The sequence below is a fragment of the Mesoplodon densirostris genome, chromosome 6 (assembly GCF_025265405.1).
Source record: "Mesoplodon densirostris isolate mMesDen1 chromosome 6, mMesDen1 primary haplotype, whole genome shotgun sequence".
Taxonomy (NCBI): Eukaryota; Metazoa; Chordata; class Mammalia; order Artiodactyla; family Ziphiidae; genus Mesoplodon; species Mesoplodon densirostris.
The window spans coordinates 10,937,530-10,961,500 of NC_082666.1; the positions used below are offsets into that span (position 1 = coordinate 10,937,530).

The 23,971-nt window shown below is 52.7% G+C and overlaps 1 protein-coding gene across 1 annotated transcript; it reads right to left on the reverse strand.

The window, feature by feature from the left end:
* Positions 1–178: 178 nt before the first annotated feature.
* On the reverse strand, positions 179–23,144 carry ADGRD2 (adhesion G protein-coupled receptor D2). Its single transcript, XM_060100450.1, is given in 24 exon segments — positions 179–323; positions 968–990; positions 1,240–1,307; positions 2,329–2,398; positions 3,128–3,248; positions 4,073–4,188; positions 4,272–4,396; positions 4,905–5,058; positions 5,341–5,447; positions 5,646–5,742; positions 6,945–7,103; positions 16,405–16,510; positions 16,928–17,051; positions 17,532–17,690; positions 18,421–18,508; positions 19,684–19,965; positions 20,237–20,322; positions 20,691–20,789; positions 21,194–21,278; positions 21,280–21,566; positions 21,569–21,835; positions 22,144–22,356; positions 22,723–22,786; positions 23,109–23,144. Coding segments are annotated over 24 exon segments (3,081 nt in total).
* Positions 23,145–23,971: the final 827 nt, after the last annotated feature.

The following is a 23,971-nucleotide window of genomic DNA, read 5'->3' on the forward strand; positions in this document are numbered from 1 at the left end:
TCACCAGCTCCCCCAACCCCATGTCTCCCTCCATCTGATCCCACTGTGCTCCCCTGACTTAAAACATTCTTCCCCCTCTCTCCACACAGCGTTCAGGTATTAGCTGAGAATCACTGCCTCCAGGGAGTGCCCATTCTGCCTCCCCATACGGCCCCGACTGCCCCTTAGCCTTTCAGCCTCAATCGTGCCCGCTGTGGTTGTGTGGTTTTGGTGTCTGTCTGTCCCTCAGGTTGAGACCCCCAAGGGTGTGTTCCTCGATCTTGAGTTCCACCACTTTCCCCGGGATGCAGCCCAGCACAGGGGAGGCGCCGGGGAAGTACGTGCTGAATGGCCGAATGACACAAATGTGCTCACGTTCACGGCGCTCCTGATGTGTGCCAGGTGTTATGCTTTGCCCTTTGCAAATATCTTCCCAGTGGAACCCCACAACGGTCCCACGAGGTGGAGAATATGATCCCCCCCTTTATATGGATGTGGAAACTGAGGCCTGTCTCAACTTGTGCAGGCCTCCCAACGACACTCTCAGGCAGGGTAGGTGTGAGCTGCAGCTAGTTGCAGAAGTGAGGCTCTGCTCTTCCACCACAAAACCTGGCACAGGGGCCAGACGGAAACAAGTCACCAAGAGTGAATGAATGAGTCAGCGCAGATTTCAGTCCCTCCAGCCCCAGGCCTGCTCCCTGGTCACCTTGGGCATGTCCTGCCCAGCTTATGCCCAAGACAGAGTGAGAGAGGGACGGGGCTGGAGGTGGGGCAGGGAGAGAAAGACATGGAGAGATAGCAGGTATGATGGAAGAGAGAGGAGAGGGAAAGGCCAGGCCTGGGGAGGGAAGCAGCCGGGAGGGACCCAGAGAACGCGGCTCTGAGCCTAACTTGGGGACCTGCCTCAAGACAGTCACAGGAACATCAGAGTGGGCCCAGGTCTCATGCCTTCTGACCCCCTCATAAGGCAGCCTCTCCCCTCCTTTACCAGACCTGAAGATCTGAGGCTGGCTGGGAGGGGGCAAGAGAGGTGACACTCAGAGAGAGGGAGAAGCAGGGTAAGGGACCAAGAGACAGGGGGTCAGAGCCCAACAGAAGGGGAGATGTAGAGAGAGGCCCAGGAGAAGCCAGGTGGGTCCATGCCAGAGGAGGCGGGGACAGGGACAGGAGCCTGTGACAGAGCCTGAAAGACAGAGAAAGAATCCCAGGGAAAATTCAGAGACAGAGACGAAGTAATGAGACACTGGGAGAGGAAAGGACCTGCCCTGAGAGGGAGGCAGACAGCGTGGTGATGGTGGCTCTGGCTCCCTGGCTGCAGCCCTGCCCACCTGAGGGCCACAGGCAGGGAAGGAGCTGGAGTGGTTGCCACAGCAACAGGATGCTGCTGCCCTTGCCACTCTGAGGCAGGGTGGAGAGACCGGGGTAGGGTCCCTCTGCTAAGTGGGCTGAGGTGAAATTCCAGCCCGCGGAGCTCTGGGAGTGCAGGGCTTGGAGGAAGGGCTTCTCTGTGTCCATCTCTGTCCCCAGCTGCTCAGGCCCCGCCAGGTCTCTGGGAGCCGTGCTTCTTTAGGAAGAGCATTGGAACCCCAGTTTTTCTTTGCTCTCCCAGCCCCTCTCTGGGCACAACCTCCATTCTCCCTGAGCAGTCTGCACCCCCCATCTCCCACCGCCCCTGTTCTTTCTTTTCCCCTCTCCATTCCCATGCCTGCCTGGCAGAGAGTGGCGAGTCCCCAGGGCCCAGGGGGAGAAGACAACATGGACCAGGACCCTGGAGACCAACCCCCTTTGCACCCTCCCTTCTTCCTGCCTCATCCCTCCCTTAACACTTCACTCCCTGGTCTTGGGCATCGTCTGCCTCCCCGACTCATGTCACCTCCACAAGAACAGGGCATTTTGCAGCCTCCTTTGCTGCTGTGTCCCTGGCGCCTAGCACAGTGCCTGGCCTCTAGTGGACATTCAAAAAACCTCGCAGGGATAGATGAATAACTAACTGGATGAGGGTGCCCCTCCTGACCCCAGCTCCCCACCCCCACTCCCAGCCTCAGCAGCTCTTCCAGGAACCAGGCCCCTCTGCGGTCAAAGCTGAATATCCTGATGGTTGAGAACACAGACTCTGAACTTGGGCCCCATGCTGCTCCTTCCTACTGTGAGGCCTCAGGCAGATGACTTCATGGAATCTGTTTCCCCGTTTGTAAGGCCTGTTCAGAGATATAAATATGATCCTGGTCCAGGACTCAGAGCACTTAGGCATCCATCAGCAGGAAGCCCAGCTCTGGGACACAGGGACCCTGGACAGAGTTTGCACTTGATTTCCCAAGCTTGTCTTTGTCCATCCGTGGGCCACCTCACTTCTCAGCCCTGAGAGGGACCTGGGCTCGGCAGAGTTGGGAGTGGGGAGTGCAGACAACAGGAAGAGGTGCTGGGGGGTACAAGGGAGGCTGAGGGGCAGGGCAGGGGCGGATTGGGCCCTCCTTGGACTGACCTCCCTCCCAGCACTCAGCTCCCAGGGCTGTGGCTGTTTGTGTCTGTACCTGGGTCCCCCATAGATCTGCAAACCCCCTGAAGACAAAGGCTTAGTCTGACCCATCTCTGTGGCTCCAGGACACAGGACCTGAAAGGCACACAGGGTGGTTCCTGCGGTCCCACGTTACTGCTTCATTTATGTGGGTCATGTCCTTCCAGCCAAAACCTTTTCTGAACTGCTGTCCTCACTGATGGAGCAGCTCATGCTGCCCCACAGTAGGCCATCCACAGACCCCAAGGGGAGAGGTCCCTGGTGTCCTGTACCCCCATCCTCGGCTTCCTGCTGAGGCCGGAAGTGGCTCTAGCATAGCCTGGGGACTGGAACTTCTGCTGCGCCCTTGAGCGTCAGGGCACGAGGCATCTTAGCCACCCCCTTTCTGGGCCTCAGATTCTTCAACTGCCAAATGGGCCCCCAAATCCTCCCTGAGGTACTGCTCTTTGATTGGAGGTTTGTTCCCACTCTCCCCCTCACCCGCCCTCCCCTTGACAGTGTCCCTGAGGCTGCTGGTGACTCCCATGACAGAGAGGACACTCCCTCCCCCACCCCCTGACAAACCAGCTACACCCTCTGAGCTCCAGTGCATGGCGGAGCCCTGGTCCCACACGGCCCAGGGCCCGGAGGTACCTGCAAGGAATTGAGGCCCACGGCGGCATAGGCCCAGGCCGGGCTGAGGTGCACCAACATGCTGACCAGCCAGGTCAGGCCCGGGACGGGCAGCAGGACCAACACTGGCTTCACCGTGGGCCTGCGGGACAGCAGGCTGGACTGAGGGAGGCCAGGGGGCCAGGGGGCTCCCCACGGGGTTCTGGGGAGGGCAGCCCTTGGAAAGTGCCTGGAGAGGGGCCGGAGCTGCAGACTGGGGACTGAGGCTCAGGACTTAGGTGTAGCTGGAACTTTCGGCTGGAACTGGCGGCCCCTTCTCAGACACCCAGAGTGGCATGAAGTAGGGGTAGTGGCACTGGGGAGATAGGGTCCCAGTCCCAAGCCTGGCTCAAAGGAAGGGAGTTGCAGCTGTCCAGGGGGAGGGCTGAGGCCTGGACAGTGGGTCCAGGAGGCATGGAGTCTGGAAGGGGACCCCTGGGGCTGCCTGGATTTTCAGGCTCCACTGGCTTGGGCTGCCCTGCCCTTGGCAGAGGGGTGGTGGTGAGGAGGAAGGCTGGGGTGAGGGGTGCCTGCTTCAGCAGGATATGGTGCTGGAGAGTGATGGGGATTCTTGGCAGGAGTAGAGACCTAGATTCTCACCCTGAACCTGAACTTCTAGGGACTGCCTGACTTGGGGGTCTCCTCTACCTTGTCCCCACCAGGCCATCAGTGCTTTCTGCAGAAGGTGAGTCCCCAGGACAGTGGCTGGTGTCCACACCCCACGTCATATACACACAGGCTCAATTACCATCCACACAGATAACATGCATGGGCACAGACTTCCACACGCCCACACGCATGAGCATGTGTGCACACGCAGCACAAACACATTGCAGACATATGCTCATTTATAGCCTTGCACTCATAAGCACACGTGGCCACACCTGGCTTCCCCCACTTCTTGACTCCCCCAGTCTGGGGCCTCACCACATCTGGATCGGGATCTGCTGCTGCACACAGGGCTGCGGGCTCAGCGTGCGGGCACGGCGGCGGGCCCTGGACACAGTGACAGTCACCACACGGACCAGGATGCGGGTATTGGCCTGGGGATCTGGTGTCAGTGGGGGCACCCTCCCCCTTCCCCGACACATCCCTCCCCTGCAGGGCCCCAGGCCTCCCCGCTCACGGTCAGCACGGGCCCCACAAAAGCCCAGATGGCGTCTGTGTGCACATTGAGCCAGCAGTGCCCAGTGGCCACGTAGTCACGTGGGGACACTGCCAGGGTGATGGCCACGATGGCCACAGGCACGCCTAGGGGAAGAAGAGGTGACCTCAGGGCCATGTCTCTCGGGAGCCAGCCCCCGTCCAGAGCTGCATCCTCCAGCTGTCCCATAGTAGTGGGTGTACTGGCGGCACTGGGAGATCCAGGGAGTGGGGTTGGGTGGGCCTGATATTTTGGGTGGCACTGGAGCCCCGAGTAGTTGGGGAGCGGAAGAGCTGAGATTGAGTCGAGGCCTTAGGGCTGAGAATCAAGAGTTGGAAACTGGCGATTGGCGTGGGGTTAGCTGGCTTCAGATTAGGGAGGCAGTGCCGGGGGCTGGGAGCTGAGGCAGTTGAAGTGGAGGAGGATTAAGAATTGGAGCTGGGTAGAGTTGGAGGTCGACGGAGCTGAGTTTGTGTCAGACACGGGCGCTGGCCACTGGGTGGCTCTGGGTGCCGGTGGAGGAGGGTGTTGGGCGGTGGGTGTTGGACACAACAGAGGCCACGCGAGGCAGGGTGGAGGGGAACAGAGCAAGAGTGGGGAGCAGAGGGGCCTCACCCCAGCCTGTGGCGTAGCAGCGCGGCTTCCTGGGGCCCGGGCGCATGCTCACAGCCACCACCTTGCTGCACAGCGGCAGCCCTTCCGCCAACATCCAGGAGAAGGCGACCAAAAAGAGGAGGTGCATCACTGCTGTGACGGCCACACACACCACCTGTGTGGGAGGGTGGGGGGTCCCCACGGAGGCCGGTCATGGGTGCGGTCCACCCTGGGTCCCCTGTCCGTGCCTGGCGTTGCCAGCCCAAAGCAGTATGAGCGGGTAGGGTCTCGGGGCAGCGCCCTGGGCCCAGCTCCAACATTCTGGGTCTTTCCTCTCTAGGCCATACTCCTCCCCGGAAATGGAGCCAAGTGAAGATATGGGGGGCAACCCAGAAAAGGCTGAAGGTGCTTTCCCAGGCCCCCCTGAGCTCACAAGCCCACCCCGCTGGCCGCCCACCTTGTTGGCCTTTGCCCACTCGCTGGCCACGAGGAAGCCCTCGGCGGAGGCCAGGGAGAAGGTGAGTTTCTTGTGGACTGTGGCTCGTTCTGACTGGGGGACCCCAGGCAGGCAGAGGAGTTGGTTAGCAAGGACCCCCACCACCACCTGCGTCCTGGTGAGCCAGCCAGTGAAGGAGGAAAGGGCGGCTCCACAGGGACTTCTCGGACCGAGGATGGACACCCACCCGAGGAGGGACGTGGAGGCCCACGAGGGGCGGGGCGGGCCCAGGGTGGCAGGCAAAGTGGTGAGCTTGCCTCACCTGGCCGCCAGTAAGAGCAAGAAGGTGGTGGCGAGGGCACAGGACACACCGCAGCCCACAGACGAGAGCGTCCTCAGCAGGGACCCCCCGTCGGGGCGTCTCTGTGGGAGGGACAGAGACCCCGAAGGACAGCAGCCCCACCAACGCCCTGGCCCGACGGGACACTCACCCGCCCCGCCCGGCAGCTCCCAGGCTCCTCAACCACATTCTCTGCCGTGAAGCAGGGATGGCCAGGCCTGCACACAGCAATTTGATCATGAGCATTTGCATGTCCTCTCCTGCTGGAGAGGGGCCCAGCTTTCACGGACTCCTCAGATACTGAGAAGCACTAGACTGGAAGTGACCACCGACACGCCCATGGGGAGGAGGGATGGTATGTGACAACCACCCACTGAGGGGGAACAGGGAGCTGGCACGGATTACTCACGATGTGTCCGATGTCCATGCTGTTTTTACAGGAAAAATGCATTCGGTAGCGTGTTTTTCTAGCATGCTCCCAACAGGCCAAGTGACCGCCGCATTCCTGGGCTCAGACACCATCTCACTCAACCTGAGTCCCCTTCTGGTCCAGCGAGCCCACCTTGCTTGGCCTCCTCCTGGAATTTGGCATCCCCCCAAGGCTGTGAATGCTAATGCCTCTCAGGGGCCTGTCTTTAGTTGTGACTCCTTTTACTTCTAACCTCACCTTGACCATGGCTTTACCTACTGGATCTTGGGGCCAGCTGAGACCCCTCCCGCCCCGAGCACCGGACCACAGACCCACAAACCCGTTGCCCACCTGTGCCTCCTGAGACGAGTCCCACATCCCCCGGTGGCCCAGGTCACCCCTCCTCCTCAGCCAGTCTTCCTCATCTCCCCACTGCTCCCTGGCCCAGGGCCCCTCCCCTCTCCTAGGCCAGGCCCGCAGCCCACCGAGCTGCTTTTCCCCCCTGGCCCCCACCTCAGCCTCACTCCCTGCACCAGCGGCCTCCCTCATGTAAATCTAAAGCCTGCTTCACACTCTTCCACATCTGCCCTCTGCTACAGGACCACGATCCAAGCGCGTGGGCCTGGCCTTCCAGGCCTGTGCGATCTGACCCGTGCCTACCTTGTTCACTGCCATCCCCCGACCCCGGGCATCGCACTGGAAGCCCCAGACACATTGCAGTTCTAGAACGTAACTCATCTGCCACTTCTAGCCTCCTTGCCTTTGCTCAGATGGCCCTCTGCTTGGAATGCCTTTCTGTTCAACTCCTGTGCATCCTTTAAAACTTGGTTCTGACATCACCTTCCCCTGCCCCACTGCCCCCTCCCCAGCACTCACCTGGACGTCGTACACCTGGACGTACAACAGGACGGCAAAGTTGGTGCTGTGGTTGCAGAAGCAGGTGGTTGAGTCCTGGTACAGAGCGGTCATGGAGCAGCCAGTGGTGGCCCAGGAGCCCCTGAGTCTGGGCTTGGGGTGAGTAGTGAACAGAGGGCTCTTGAGCTGGGCTGGACATGGGGCTGGGGGACAGGTGGCAAGCAGGGGAAAGCCTCTCCCCAGAGCCTGGGGTCCCTCAGTGCCCTGCCTCTAACCAGCTATGTGACCTTGGCCAAGTCACTGCCCCTCCTTGGGTCTCAGTTTTTCATCTGTAAAATGTACTTTTCTCAGGAATGGTAGGAGGATGGGGCTGATACCAATGATCACCATTGATTAACTGTGTTAATTACTAAGCAACAGTGATTGATGTTCATTCCCTCATCAACTCTACCACCCATTCCACAGATGAGTCTCTTCCTAGGTACCCCACAGAGTAGGCTTGCATACCTACTATGATAGGGAGCTCACTACCTCCTGGGTAACAGGCTCTCCTGCCCCAGCTTGTCCCCAGTTGAGTGGGGCTTGGAACCACCCCTGCAAGGAAGTTGGTGAATGGAGGCCAAAAACACGCTTGAGTCCTGCCTCATCCTCAAGAGGAACAGATGTTTTTTTTTAATTAAAAAAAAACTTTTTTGGGGGGGGGCCATACTGCAGGGTATGCGGACCTTAGTTCCCCAACCAGGGATGGAACCTGGTTCCCTGCAGGGGAAGCGCGGCTCTTAACCACTGGACCACCAGGTAAGTCCCTGGATGTCTTTTTTTTTCAAGTGCCTTATTTAAAGAACTTGGGGGACTTCCTTGGTGGTCCAGTGGTAGAGAATCAGACTTACAACACAGGGGACACAGGTTTGATCCCTGGTCAGGGAACTAAGATCCCACATGCTGCAGGGCAACTAAGCCCGTGTGCCACAACTACTGAGCTTGCGTGCCTTGGCTAGAGAGCTCATGTGCCGCAAACTGCAGAGCCCACGCCCTCCGGAGCCTGAGCACCACAACTAGAGAAGAGAAAACCCGCACGCCACAACTAGAGAGAAGCCCATGCACCACAACAATGATCCCGCATGCCTCAACTAAGACCCGACGCAGCCAAAAATAAATAAAATTTAAAAATTAAAAGAAATAATAAAGAAAGAACTTGGAAACCCACCCGATGCTGAAGTTCCAGAAAGCACAGACAGGCTCCATCAGCTTCAGAGGGAAGGCCTAAGGGCAGCCAACAGGGACAGGGCAGGTGTGTGAGCACATGTGGGCAAGGAGAGAGACCAGACGATGCAGGGGGATGTGGAGGCCTCCTGCATTTGAGGGACCAGGGGGTTGCCCAGCATGGGTCATGGGTGCAGGGACTGGAGAAGAATGCCGGCAGGGCGGCAGAAGGAAGGTGAAGTGAGTAGAGTTTCAGGCTGGCATTATGGTTAATATCGAAATCCTAGGAACAAGCTAACAAGCTAACAAACCACTGTGAGTCTTCCCTCCAGGATGCTCTGCCTAGTAAGAACACACAGGTCTCTATCTACTGTTAGGGAAAGAGCTCGCCATATATATATATATATATATATATATATTTTAACATCTTTATTGGAGTATAATTGCTTCACAATGGTGTGTTAGCTTCTGCTGTATAACAAAGTGAATCAGCTATACGTATACATATATCCCCATATCTCCTCCCTCTTGTGTCTCCCTCCCACCCTCCCTATCCCACCTCCTAGGTGGTCACAAAGCACTGAGCTGATCTCCCTGTGCTATGCGGCTGCTTCCCACTAGCTATCTATTTTACGTTTGGTAGTGTATATATGTCAATGCTATTCTCTCACTTCGTCCCAGCTTACCCTTCCCCCTCCCCGTGTCCTCAAGTCTATTCTCTACGTCTGCATGTTTACTCCTGTCTTGCCCCTAAGTTCTTCAGAACCATTTTTTTGGTTAGATTCCATATATATGTATTAGCATACAGTATATGTTTTTCTCTTTCTGACTTACTTCACTCTGTATGACAGACTCTAGTTCCATCCACCTCACTACAAATAACTCAGTTTCTTTTCTTTTTATGGCTGAGTAGTATTCCATTGTATATATGTGCCACATCTTCTTTATCCATTCATCTGTCGATGGACACTTAGGTTGCTTCCATGTCCTGACTACTGTATATAGAGTTGCAATGAACATTATGGTACATGACTCTTTTTGAATTATGGTTTTCTCAGGGTATATGTCCAGTAGTGGGATTGCTGGGTCGTATGGTAGTTCTATTTTTAGTTTTTTAAGGAACCTCCATACTGTTCTCCATAGTGGCTGTATCAGTTTACATTCCCACCAACAGTGCAAGAGGGTTGCCTTTTCTCCACACCCTCTCCAGCATTGCCATATGTTTTTCAGTACAGGAAAAAGCTGCCTGACATTCTGCATAGCAGGAGCCCATTTATGGTTTTTAAAAAAATAAGGTTCTATGTAATTGTGAAAACACATGCACAAAAGGTCTGGAATCAAACACACAGCTAACTTAACAATAGTTAGGTCTCAGTTTGAATGTGTTTAATGAACATGTTAGTTCTTTTGTAATGAACAATAACAACACTATGAACTTTATAAGATGTCATCAAGCAGAAAGAAGAGATCAGGTGGCAGGTGGTACCTGTCCCAGACCAAGCAGGGAGGCAGCCTGAGCTCAGGACTTGGGTTATTTGTCCCGACTGGGGAGGGTAACAGCAACGTCACCTCACTAGAATATGATACTTTGTGTTTTGCAAAGTACTTTCATGTCCTTTATTGTTGTTGATATTCATAGCAACCTAGGGGATGGGTATAAATTTATGTAATTTCAGATGAGGAAGGTGAGCCTCAGAGAGGGGAATTAATCTGTTCGAGGTCACACAGCAGTGAGCTTAGACTGGGTTGTGACTTGGTCGACTCCATGCTCTTCCCATACTCTGTGACGATGCCTCCAGAGAACATATGATTCCTTGGGTTGACTGAATTATTACCACATGTATTCATTCACTCATAATATTTTTCCTGGATCTCAGGTACTATGTTAGGTGCTGGAACACAAAGAAAACCTGCTGTTTGCTTTTAAAATGGATGATTGTTACACCACTGGTAGCATTTTCAAGTGGTACAAACTGAAATATCAGTGCAGCTTATACACTCAAAAGCCACAAAACTGTTGGTGTCCAGTAGCTCCATACCTGGCCATATATCCCCAGGAGACAGTCACCAGAATCAAAACATATTATAAGTGAGGATTTTCACAGGGTTAGGCAGGGTTAATTGTAATAGAAAAAACTCTGCAGATACTCTGGATGCATGGAGGGGAAGGGGTCAAGTTCATTTTGGACCATCCCCTGGGAAGGGGGTGGGCGGTTCTGGACTTGGCCACAGTCAAGGCCTACGCATTGCTAGGATCAAGCAGCAAGTGAGAAAGGACAGGATGGCAAAGGGACATCTGTGACAGAGACAATGCAGAAAACACGTGTGGGGAAAATGAAAAACACAAATGTTTACATGGCTCAACTGAAAGAGCAAGGGCTTTGATTTTGCAAAAGGGAAAAAAAAAAAATATATATATATATATAGAATTGTGTACCCAGAAAAAGGCTGAAGGGAAACACATGGAAAAGTTTAGGGCAGCTATCTCTGGGTAATAGGATTTGGCTTCTTAATCCTTTTCTACATTTTCCAAATTTGCCACAATGAGCAATCCCTTACTTTTAATTATTTTTCATTTTAATGTATTTTAATTCATATAATTAATATATAAATACAATCTCAGAAGTTAGTTGTTTGAAAATATAAACAAAATTGGTAAACTTCTAGCTAAACTGATCAAGAACGAAAAGGCAAACATCATTATAAATCCTACACATGTTAAAAGGATAATAAGTGACTATTATGAACAACTTCCTGCTAGAATTGAACAACGTAGATGAAAGGAACAAATTCCTTAAAGGGCACAAATTACTAAAACCATCTCAAGAAGAAATAAAACACCCCAAACAATCCTATATCAGTTTAAGAAATAACTCATACTTTAAAAACTTCCCACAAAGAAAACACCAGGCCTGAAAGACTTCACTGGTCTTCACTGGCCTATCAAGCATTTAAGGAAGAAATAATACCAATTCTGCAAAACTCTCTTAGGAAACAGAGGAGGAGAGAATTCCCAACACATTTTATGAGATTATCATTAACCTGACACCAAAACCAGAGGAAGACAGTATAAGAAAACTACAGAACATATTACATATTCAAGAATATAAACACAAAAATCCTTAACAAATATTAGCAAATTGAATCCAGCAATATATACAAAGGATAATACACCATAAGCAAGTGGGGTTTATCCCAGGAATCCAAGGCTGGTTTGACATTTGAAAATCAATCAATGCAATTTACTATATTAACAGAATAAAAGAGAAAACCATATGATCCTTTCAATGTGGAAGAAACATTTGGCAAAATTCAATAGCCATTCATGATAAAAATTCTCAGCAAAGCAGGAAGAAAAGAGAACTTAATCTGACAAAGGGCATCTACAAAAAGCCCACAGCTAGCATCACATTTAATTGTTCAAGACTGAATACTCTCCCCCCTAAAGTTAGGAACAAGACAAAGCTATTTGGTCTCGTCACTCCTATTTAATGCTGAACTAGAGGTCCTAGCCATTGCACCAAGGAAGGAAAATCGGAAAAAAAAAAGACATGGATTGGAAAGGAGAAAACAAAACTGTCTTCATTTGCAGACAACATGATCAGGGATGTAGAAGATCCTAAGAACACTATAAGAGAGCTACCAGAAGTACTAAGTGAGTCTAACAAGGCTGCAGGATACAATCTCATTATATAAAAATCAATTGTATTACTATATACTTGCAATGAACAATTTAAAATTGAATTAAGAAAATAATACCATTTACAAAAAAGGGTATATCTAACAAAATACCTTCAAGACCTGTACCCTGACAACTGTATATCACTGCTGAGAGAAATTCAAGAAAACCTAAATAAACAGAGGGATATACCTTGATTAAGGATTGGAAGATTCATTGTTAAGATGCCAGTTCATCATCTTATTTCAATTTGAGACATTTAATGCAATCCCAATCAAAATTCCAGCAGGTGTTTCCATAGACATTAACAAGCTGATTCTAGAATTTAGATGGCAATGTGAACACCCTAGGCTAGCCAAAGCAATTTTGAAAAGGAAGAACAATGTTGGAGGACTTACACAACCTGATTTCAAGGCTTACCATACAGATACATTAATCACGACACTATAGGGTTAGTGTATAGATCTCTGGAACAGAATAGAAAGCCCAGAAACAGACTTACACATATATGGACAATTGATTTTCAGAAAAGGTGATAAATCAATGGGAGAAAGAATAATCTTTTCAACAAATGATATTGGAATGGGATGTCTATATGGAAAAATAATGAATTTCAACCCCTACCCAACATAATACACATAAATGAATTGAAATAAATCATAGACATAAATGTAAAGGTTAAAATGATAAACTTCCTTGAGAATATCTTTGTGACCTTGGGATAAGCAAGATTTCCTAGATAGGATGCAAGAAGCATAAACCATGCAGGATAAAAACTAGATTTTATCACATTCAAAACTTATCTTCCAAAGACACTGTCAAGAAAGTGAAAAGCAATCCAGAGACTAGAAGATATTATTCACAAAATATATAGCTGACAAAGGACTTGTATTCAAAATATATAAAGAATTCTTACAATTCAATGATAAGACAAATAATTTAAAAATTGGGGAAGAACAAAGGCGGAGGCATCATGCGTACTGATTTCAAACTATATTACAAAGCTATAGAAATTAAAACAGTATGGTATTGGCATTAAAAACAGACACATAGGGCTTCCCTGGTGGCGCAGTGGTTGAGAGTCTGCCTGCCGATGCAGGGGACACGGGTTCGTGCCCCAGTCTGGGAGGATCCCACATGCCGCGGAGCAGCTGGGCCCGTGAGCCATGGCCGCTGAGCGGGCGCGTCCAGAGCCTGTGCTCTGCAGTGGGAGAGGCCACAACAGTGAGAGGCCCGCATACCACAAAAAAAAAAAAAAAAACAGACACATAGATCAATGGAACAGAATAGAGAGCCCAGAAATAAACCTATGCATATATGGTCAATTAATTTATGGCAAAGGAGGCAAGAACATACAACGGGGAAAGAACAGTCTCTTCAATAAATGATGTTGGGAAAACTGGACAGCCACAGGCAAAAGAATGAAACTCGACTACCATCTTACACCATACACAAAAATTAACTCAATATGGACTAAAGATTTGAACTCAAGGTCTGAAACCATAAAAATTTTAGAAGAAAATATAGGTGGTAAGCTCCTTGACATAGTAGAAACAAACAAACAAACAAACAAAACAAAAAACCCAAACCATCCGATTAAGAAATGGGCAGAATATCTGAATAGGAATTTCTCCAAAGAAGACACACAAATGGCCAACCGGTACATGAAAAGATGCTCAGCATCACTAAACATCAGAGAAATGCAAATCAAAACCACAATGAGATATTACCTCACACCTGTTCGGATGATTATTATCAAAAAGACAAGAAATAACAAGTGTTGGAGAGGATGTGGAGAAATGGGGACCCTCATACACTGTTGGTAGGAATATAAGTTGGTGCAACCGCTATGGAAAACAGTATGGAGGTTCCTCCAAAAATTAAAAATAGAAGTACCATACGATCCAGCAATTCCACTTCTAGGTATCTATCTAAAGAAAATGAAAATATTAACTCAGGAAAGATATGTGCACCCCCATGTTCATGGCTATTTACAATAGCAAAGATATGGAAACAACCTAAGTGTCCACTGATGAATGAATGGATAAAGAAATTGTGGGGTATAATAATGGAATGTTACTCAGCCATAAAAAGAATGAAATCTTGCCATTTGCAACAACATGGATGGAGCTCAATGGCATTATGCTAAGTGAAATAAGTCAGGGAAAGAAAAATACTGTATGATCTCACATATATGGGGACTCTCAAAAAAAATCAAGCTCGGGCTTCCCTGGTGGCGCAGTGGTTGAGAGTCCGCCTGCCGATGCAGGGGACACGGGTTCGTGCCCCGGTCTGGGAAGATCCCACATGCCGCGGAGCGGCTGGGCCTGTGAGCCATGGCCATTGAGCCTGTGCGTCCGGAGCCTGTGCTCCGCAATGGGAGAGGCCACAACAGTGAGAGGCCCACATACGGAAAAAAAAAAAAAAAAAAAGTCAAGCTCATAAATGCAGAGAACAGATTGGTGGTTGCCAGTGCTGGTGGGGCAGGGGCAGGGAGAAAAAGAGTGAGGGGAGTACAAAGATAAAATTTAAAAAGAGAGGATCTATATGGCTTATGTGCAGAAATGTTAGTAATCAGAAAAGCAAACAGCAGACTAATGCAAAAAGTTTGGGAAAAAAAGAATAAAGAGCATTTCCTATTAAAAAAAAAACACCCAGTGGCTCATCTTGAAATTTATTTAATTAAAAAAATGAAAATTGGGGAAAAAATTTGAACTTATATTTAACAAAGGAAGATATATGAATGTGCGATAAGTGTAGAAACCGATGCTCAAAGTCATTGGTCTTGAAGGAATTGCAACTTAGAACCACAATGAGACATCAGTACACAACCATTATAATGAACAATATTAAAAAGGCAGTTAAGGATGTTAGCAAAGGTATGGAACACTGCAATGCTCACACACTGCTAGTGGAAATGTAAGATAGTACACGACTTTGGAAAACAGTTGAACAGTCTCTTAGGAAGTTAATATATACATATACTTATCATACAACCCAGAAAGTCCCCTTTTAGGTATTCACCCAGTAGAAAGAAATCATATGTCCACAAAAAGGCTGTATATGAGTGTTCATAGTGGATCTATTCATAGCAGCTCAAACGAGACAACTCAAATCTCCATCAACAAGTAAATGGAGGGTCTTCCCTGGTGGCGCAGTGGTTAAGAATCCATCTGCCAATGCAGGGGACACGGGTTAGAGCCCTGGTCAGGGAAGATCCCACATACCACAGAGCCACTAAGCCCGTGCCTGAGCTCTAGAGACCGTGAGCCACAACTACTGAGCCCGTGTGCCACAGCTACTGAAGCCTGTGCACCTAGAGCCTGTGCTCCACAACAAGAGAAGCCACCACAATGAGAAGCCCGCACAATACAAGGAAGAGTAGCCCCCGCTTGCCACAACTAGGAAACTCTCGCGAGCAGCAACAATGACCCAACACAGCCAATAAATAAATAAATAAAATTAAATAAAATAAAATAAATTAATAAAAAAACAAGTAAAAGGAAAAACAAATTATGGCCTATCCATATAACGGAATTCTACACAGCACTAATGAGGAGTGAATTACTGAAACAGGCAACAACGTAGATGATACTCAAAAATACCACTTGAGCAAAAGAAGCCATACCATGGCACACACTATATGGTTCCATTTATATGAAGCTTTAGGAAAGACAGACAATCTAGAGTCACAGAAAACAGAGCACTGATTTCCTGGGTCAGAGTGGGGAAGGCTGATGGGGAAGGGGCACGAAGAAGCCTTTTGGGAAGGTGGAAGAGTTCTGTATCTTGATTGGGGCAGTGATACATGAGTATATACACTGGTCAAAACTCATCAAGCTATACACTTAAAATGGATGTTTTAGTATATGTAGATTTATATACCTTAATGAAATTGATTTTTCAGAAGTCTTGAGATGATATACAAAAGATATAATCTGTGGTGGGGGCGTGTGTGTCCAGGATTGGTGGTTTTGAGCAAAGGAGACTTTAGCTTTCTCTGAAATGCTCTAAAGCTTCAAAAGCGAGAAGGAATTTGTGTATTACATATAATGGATTAAATGGCATATCTTGGTGATCTTTTCTTGTCAATTTACAGCAAAATACCTCATTCTTTACATAACCTCAGCTGATATTCCATTTTATAGCTCTATAAGGCTAAGTAATCCCCTATTGATGGACATTTAGGTTATTTTTATGCTTATGAAGCATACTGCAGTGCAGGTCTATCATATCTCCCTGTATTACTGATGGGAACCACCAGTTTTTCAAGTCATGCAGACCTATAATGAAATCCCAGCTCTGCCACTTATAAGCTGGTGCCAGGCACAGCACCTCTTCCAAGCTCACTTTTGTGGAATGGGCAGTTGGAAGATTAAATGAATGCTGCTTATTTAAGGCACCCGCCATAAAGTAAGTGTGTGATGCACTACTGCCCTTCCCCCTCTCTCGAGGACAATGGGATGGCTTGTGGATGAGTATTTTTCTTGAACATTTTAGACGTTAGTTTTCCAGTGAACAAATACTGGGATGTAGCGGGGGGCACCAAACCAGGATAACTGTACCAGGTGGCTGTTTGCCAGAAGCATCGCCCAGTACCTGCACCCAGTGTTGCAGGTGAAAGGTCACAGCCGTGTTGGCCTCCCCGGTTTCATCCCACACCTCAGATGAGATGATTGCTGACCCCACCTGGGTGCTTAGGAACCTGTGGGGAGAAAGGGAGCTTTTAAGGGCACCAGGTCTGTGGGGGAGAGGTCATACATGGCTGGGGTCATGTCATCCAGGCCCCTGCAGAACAGATGATACCCTCTGTGGAAAAGTCCTGTGCTGGGAATTAGGGGACCTGGGTTCCATTCTTTCTGGTAATTTGAGTAAGCCCTGTTCCCTCCCTGAGAGTCAGCACTGAAGCCAGGACCCCAGGCAGGAGCTGAGCCATGTTCCCACCAGCCCATCTTTGGCAGGCCCAGAAATCTGTGTGTGTCAGGGGGGAGCAGGTTTGGCCCTGGGCTGCCAAGGGCAGATATGCCTAACAGAATGGGGGCTCTGGGATGGGATGGAGGCCTAGCCTTCCCTGGTGAGGGGATCCAGGCCCTCAGCTGCCTGCTGGGTGGGACCCACTCACCTCTGCATTCTGCTTGCCTCTTCAGAGGTGTCAGGGGCCTGGGGCTCTCGGCCAGGGGCCCCCAGGGTGTACTGGAAGACACTTGAGCTGAACCAGCTGTGGATCATGGTGACTCCAGAGAGGCCTGGATGAATAGAAGGAGGCCTAAGACCCGCCCAGTGACTGAGCAAGCACCACAGGTTGGTCCTGAGGGAAATGCTTTGCCCACCTTACACATAGGGAAACTGAGTCTCATAGAGGTTAAATGACTTCCCGAAGATCACACAGTTAATAAGTGGCAGAGCCAGAATTTCAACCAGCCATAGTTGATGTGCTTAACCTGCCAGCTCCAAAGCCCTTTGCCCCTTATCCTAATCCTCCACCCCTGGGTGGCACCGAGGGAAAATGTGTGGTTGAGGGGAGGAGACTAAGTGAACACCTACCATGTGGTAGGCACTTTAAGCTTATAACAACCCGAGGCGAGTACTAGTAATACAGTTTTACAGATGAGGAGACACTTCTGAAAGGTAAGGTGACTTATTCAAAATAGTAGAGCTAGCAACTGTGAGGGATGAGGTTTGACCCAGACCCCAACAGGACCCCACCACCCCTCTCCCTCACCCACCTTTCCTGAGGAGCCGCCTCACTTCAGCAGCAGGGATGAGGGTGTGGCCAGGCCCCTCTGGATGCCCACTGGGCATCGTGAACACTTGGCCCTCCGTGCTGGTCTTCCTCAAGCGTAGGCTCCGCAACTGCAGGCCTGGGAGCAAATGAGGCTCAGGGGCTGGACCTCAGGAGGGAGGTCTTTCTGCTGGGCTGACCCTGCTGGCAGGGTCTGCATCCTCTCTCCCTGCCACACACCTAGGAGGCCACCATTCCTGCACAGAGAGGTTCAGCAACTTACCCAAGGTAAGTCTGACTTCTCCAAGCCAGGGAGAGGGAGTCACTGGGAAGGGGGAGTCTCTGGGGGATGGGACATGAATATCAATGAGCTGCCAGAAGCCACTGGGCACCTGAAGGACCCAAGTTTTGCCTGAAGTTCCAGCGTAAGTGCTCCCCCACTCAATCTACAAACATTCACTAAGTGTGCCCTTGGGTCTGAACCTGAGATGCAGAAAGGACTCAGAAATAGCCCTGGCACTCAGAGAACTTCAGGTGGTATTATGTAATTACCATAAAGGCGATAAAAGATATGTTCAAAACACCGGGGTGACAGAGGAGAGAGGAACTGTCGGGAGAGAGCTAGAACTGGGGAGCCTTCCTAGCAGAGCTGGTGCTCAAGCAGGGTTCTGAAGGATGTATGCGAGTTTGCTAGGAGACCAAGAGAGAAAGAGTATTCTGGATTGAGGGCACAGCATGGGCAAAGGCAGGAAAGAGAATGGAGTGTCTGTGGGAGTCTGAGAACTCCCAGTGACCAGGGCTGAGGAGGATGTGTGAGCCCAGGCCCCACCTGGAGCCCCGATGTGTGGCACAGGTGGCGGGCAGGCTCACCAGTACAGTGGTGCTGGATGTGCGTTCGGGCCGCTCAGAGGTCAGCATGGTGCTCAGCAGGGGCGCCAGGCGCTGCTCGCTGGCCACCAGGGCCCGGGGTCCGCCCACCACCTGGGAGGAGGCCACAACTCAGCCCTCTCTCAGACGCCACGCCCCACAGCTGCCTGCCCTGACCACTGCAGTTAACAGGATCTCAATGATCTGTGAGGTGGCCTGCAGGCTCCAGACCCTCAGTGGCTCTGCAGGGCCTCCAGGATCAAGTCCTGGCTCCTCAGCCGACACTTGAGGCCCTGCCTGATGAGCCTTCTCTGGCTTCTCCAATGCTCTGCTAAGCCACGTCATCCTCTAGTCAAGCTGAAGGCCTCACAGTGCTCTCTGCCTGCTGGCAGGTTGTTTGCCAACCAGGGTACACTCTGAAGGCAGGGCCGTGCCTCCTGCGTCTTTGGTCTGGCTCAGTGTTAGATCTCTAACAGGTGCTCAAGTTTTAGGTTCCAAAAAGGAAACCATGTGGGGTGAGGACAGAAAAGGGAGGGGGAACGTGCACTAATGGGACACCTCCTCTGTGGTGGGCAAGTCACCTGATAGACGCCTACTCCTCTCCATTGCCTAAGCAAGACAGGTATGACCATCCCCATTTTCCAGGGAAGAAAACTGAGGTTCAGAGTCCAGTTTTCCCCAGTCTGTCACGGTGTCTCAGATCCCCAGTAAAATGCGGGCTTACACATCCCCTAGGATGGGGAGCATCACCTGGACAGGCGAACGTTCCACTGAACCAGCCTCCTGTGTTGTGCCATCCCCACCCCACCCCCAAGCCCAGTTTTGAATTCTGTCCTGAAGTCACAGGGGGACCATGTCTGCCTCTTAAGCCCCAGAGCTTTTCAGGCAGTGTTCACGACCCCTCATTTTCTCCCTCTCTGGGCTGATGACTCCCAGGCCTACAGCCACTTCTGCCACGATGAGATTTCCAACACCCTCACCATCTGTCTCTTCTGTTCTCCATGGCTGAACACTCAGCAGAGAGGGCCTCCTACTTAAGGTGGTCAGCGGACTGTTGGATATGGGAGGCCCTTACTGACTAGTGGCTCTTAATTTTTAACCGCAGAAGTTGTTCAAGAGCAGTTGTATGTGGAAGTTCAACTTACAAAACAGACAGAAGAAGGGCTTCTCCTGATGGATAGAGAGATGGAGCTCAGAGATGGGGGCTGACTCGCCCGTGGCTACACAGTCGGTGGCAAGGTAGGAACCAGAGCCCAGGCCCCTGCCCCACAGAGTCCTGCTAGCCTCACCTCGCTGACTGACAGCCATGCACCAGCCAGCTGCTCCTCCAGGACCAGGCTGGCCACAGACATGATGGCCTGGCCCAGCTGCTCCCAGGGCCCTGTCATGGGCTCTGGCTCCCATGTCCCAAGGGCTGCCACTCTTTTCAGGAAGTGCATGACAGCCAGCAGCGCAGCTGGCCCCAGTGGAGCTGTCTCCTTTGCCAGGACTCTCTCCAGGATTCCCAGGAAGCTGGAGGCCTCGGCCAGGGACAGGTCTCCGTGGGCTTCAGAGAGAGGGTCAGGGAGGAGCTGTGGTGCAGAAGAGCTGCTGACTGCTGGTCTGTCTCAAGGGGACCCCCCGCAAGGGGCTATACTTGGCCTCTGCCAGTCTTCTTGGGGGGTGTGGGTCTAACTAGTCACAAGCCCCCAGCTCTCAGAGGCTCCAGAATAGGGGGCATGAACAACCTTAATTCCTGCACACACATTAGGTGGGTGTCCCCTTTACAGGTGAGGACACTGAGATGCAGGGATGCCACCCATAGTGCCCCCAGACCCTCCAGCCCCCTGGGAGGGGGCTCGCCACAATGGCATTGGCCAAGGCATTGACTTGGCTGATAACATCCTGGCCAGACCATGACTGGGCGTCCTGCAGCTGCCGGTAGGTCTCTGCAAAGGAGTGGATGCCAGACTGAGCCTTGGGCAACATCCTCTGCAGAGGTGCCCCATCCCCTGTGTGCTGCTCGGGGAAGAAGAGCACACTGATGGCTGTGTGTCTGGAGACTTAGGTGTCCTGGATGGGGAAACTGAAGCAAAGAATGGCAAAATCACCTGCTCGAGGTGACTCCCACACAGCTGGGATTCACCCCCAGTTCCGTATGGCCCCATTGTCTGTGGTCTAGACTCCGTGGAGGCCCCCGAAACTCTGAGAAGGTTCTGAATTCCCAGGCTGTGCCAACTGCTCCCCCTCAGCCTACACTGGTCCATACCCAGCGTCCCCTTCAGCAGAGCCCAAGGCACAGCCGGACAGGGCGCACCTGGCCAGTAGCAGCAGAGGAAGGGCAGAGGCTGCAGGTAAAACAGAAAGCCCTCGGTGCGGGGTCCGGGGTCCTACGTAGGGCACTCCTCTGAGGGCACTGGCCAGGGTGGGAGAGGTGTCAGGGCCGCATCCTGGCATCCCATCGGTCCCTGTGACCCACAGCCCGTTCGGGCCTTGAAGGCGCCTGCACACTTGACGGGGTGCCAGGACGCGCGGTCCCGGAGTTAGGGGCGACGTGGGAACCTGGGAGATAAGTGCTGCAGCCAACACTGGGAGGAGCAAGGTCGCCAGTGGGTGAGCCCATTCAGGCTGCTAGGACTGGGCGGATGCCCGAGGTACTGGAGGCCTGGAGAGGGCGTGGCCAGAGGTGGGCGTGGCCCGGTTGGCAAGCGGTGGGCTGGGTCCCCCAGTCGGGAAGGGAAGCGGATGGGAGCCAGGAGGTTGGGGGTGGAGCCAAAAGGTGGGCGGGGCCTGGCAAACAGGAGGCTGGGCGGGCCGTACCCAGACAGAGAAGCCGCACCCGCACCGGCGGTAGCAGCGAGGGTGTGACGTCCAGGGCGCCCAGATCCCAGCGGAAGAGCAGGCTGCCGGGGGTGCGGCGCGCAGGCCCGTGCCCGGTGCAGCTGCGCGGGGCTCAGCGCCCGGGCCCACAGATGGAAGTCGGTGAGGTTGCCGCTGAAGGCGTCACGCGCCTAGAAGCCGCCGCCCAGAGAGTCCTGGTCTTGGCCCAAAACGAGGATGCCGCCAGGTGGCAGTGGGTGGCCCGCGCCAAGGCCCCGCGCCCCAGCGGGTCGCCGCCCGTCGGCGAACAGCGACCAGTGCCCGTAGAGCTGCTCTCACGTGGCGCACACGTGGTGCCAGCGGCCATCCGCGCGAAGGCAGCGTGGAAAGGCGCGTGGTGCCCGCGCACCGCGAGCGCCGCGTGCACGGCGCCGCCCGGCTCGGCGAAGGCGCGCAGCTGCAGCGCGTTGGCCAGCGCGGGTACAGGCAGGGAGGAGAGTGCGGCCGCGTCGGATGAGGCGGCGTTCCACTGCACGTGCACGCACGCTGTCAGCGTCCCGAGCGCCGGCAGAGGCGTCCGAAGCCACGCCGCCCGGCCCGCGGTCCTCTCGCCGAACATTAGTGCGGCCGCGGTGCGCGCGCCTGCGGGGACACACGGGCCTCGACCTCAGTTTCCCCAGCTGCGCACACCGTCCTGCTTCTGACGGCCCTTTGGCGCAGCTGTAGGGCCCCTTCTGGGCTTCTGGTTCCTCCCTCCCTCTGGAAGGAAGAAATGGGGCTCCAGTGCCCGTGCCCAGGGGTCAACCCTCTACTTTCAGTCCAGGACAAGGGAACCTGAGAGGCGATGTGGACTTCCTCTGGGGTCAATCCACAAGGACTGTCACGGTGGGCTGCCATCTCCCAGCCCCCTCCCCCCAGACCCCACTTCCCAGGCCCCGGCCCACACTCACGCCTCTGCGGGGGTCTTTGCAGAGGGGCCTCTCTTTTGCCTACCCAGATGGGGTCAGGCAGCCGTGGAGCGAGGACCGCATCTGGGTGCTGCAGCACTACGTGGCCAAACTACTGCTCACAGGACTCTTGGGCCTCCCACCAGCTCAGCCGCTGCCCTGGGAACTTGCATACCTCATCTGCAGTCTCCATTACCTCTCCAGGGGCCACTGGAGCTGCAGGGCGAGAGGAGGGTCAATGTGGGAGAAGTGTGTGGGCATCTGACCCTTGCAGGGTGAGTAGGGTAGGCAGGGCCAAGGACACTGAGCTTGGAGTCATTTGGGGCTGGATGGGGCTGAACCCTAGCTATGCTCTATGACCTAGCAGGTTTTGTCACCTTGCTGAGCCTGTTTTGTCATCTGTATAGTGGCAGGAATGAGATGGACATGAGTGATGCTTTCAGCCCAGGGCCTGTTATAGGGGTGCTGAACTAAATGGCGCCTCCTCCCTTCCTCTGCATTCGAGGCCAGTGTAGCACATGGGCCCCGGGCTGGCTGAACTGGGGGCAGGCAGAGCCTCTCTGTGGCATCCCTCATACCAACCTGTGACCCAAGGGTTCCTTGATTCACCTGGGGAGTTGGAAGGGGTCCCAGAGAGACTCCTTATCTGAGAGAGAAGCAGAGAGGTGGGGTCTGAGTCAGGTACAGTTACTGAATGCCTCCTGTGTGCTCCAGCGGGGTGCAGTGGAGGCTGCAGGCCCTGCAGGCAGACCTGGGTTCACCCAGCGTGGGATCTGGGGCAGGTCACTTCATTGCCCTGAGCCTGTTTCCTCGCATCCGGTGGATGTTTTTAGTTCTATGTCAGGGGCTTAGCTTGTGTAACCTTTGCGGTTACCCCATGATGTGAGGTGGCCACTTGGAACCCTAGCAGCTTTGAGTCCCCTTGGCCTCCTCCCCTGCACCCCCCTGCCTCCCAGAAGTTCAGGTACCAGGAGGGCAAGGAGGCAGTGGCACCAGGGGGCCATTCTGGATCCAGCAGGGGCAGGCGAGGAACAGCAGGAATCACAGGCGTGGCCAGTGGGGGCTGGGGAAGGAAAAAAGCACAGGAAAGCAGCTCACTGTCCTGCCTGGCTTGCTATGCTACCCACTCTGTCATCTCGCCCCTTGTTTGGCTCCCAGACCCCACTGGGCTGGAAGCCCAGGATGGGATGGGCCTCACCAGTGGGGATGACATTTACTGCACAAAGGGATGGTCTCCAGGAGCCTCTTCCAAGACCGCAGATGGGAAACACTGTAGCCCTGGTGAGCTGACAGGGGCTTGGGGGTGGGGAGGAGGGCAGCAGCTGTCCACGGGCCAGAGAGTGGTGGAAACAAAGTGCAGGGTCTCTTGGGGTGCAAGGGGAGGGAGGGAGAGCGAGCTCTGGGCCCTGTAGGCGTCCTCATGTCCTTTGGGCTTCTCAGTCTGGCATTCAAGGTTCTGCTCTATCAGGCCTCTGCTGAGCTCTCTGGCCTCACCAGTGCCACCATTCCCTCATGCAGCCACCTTTTCCCTTGCTCCCTAAGCTGCTCCCGTTTCCCCAGGCAGCATCCCTTGTCCAGACCTTTGGCCATGCTGTCCCTCCTGCCTAGACTGGCCTCCCACTCCCTCAGAGGCACCACCTACAAGATCAGCTTGTGATCACTTCATCGCAAGTTTCAGTCTGAAACTTCACTTCAGACCTGCCACTGCCAGGCGCCGTAGTAAGCTGAGACCCTAATCACACGTGATTTGGGGGTTGCTCTTGGCAGCCTGGGGGGCTTCAGGCCAGCAAGAGCCCTGGCCAGGCACAAATGGGTCTCAGAAAACACTGGA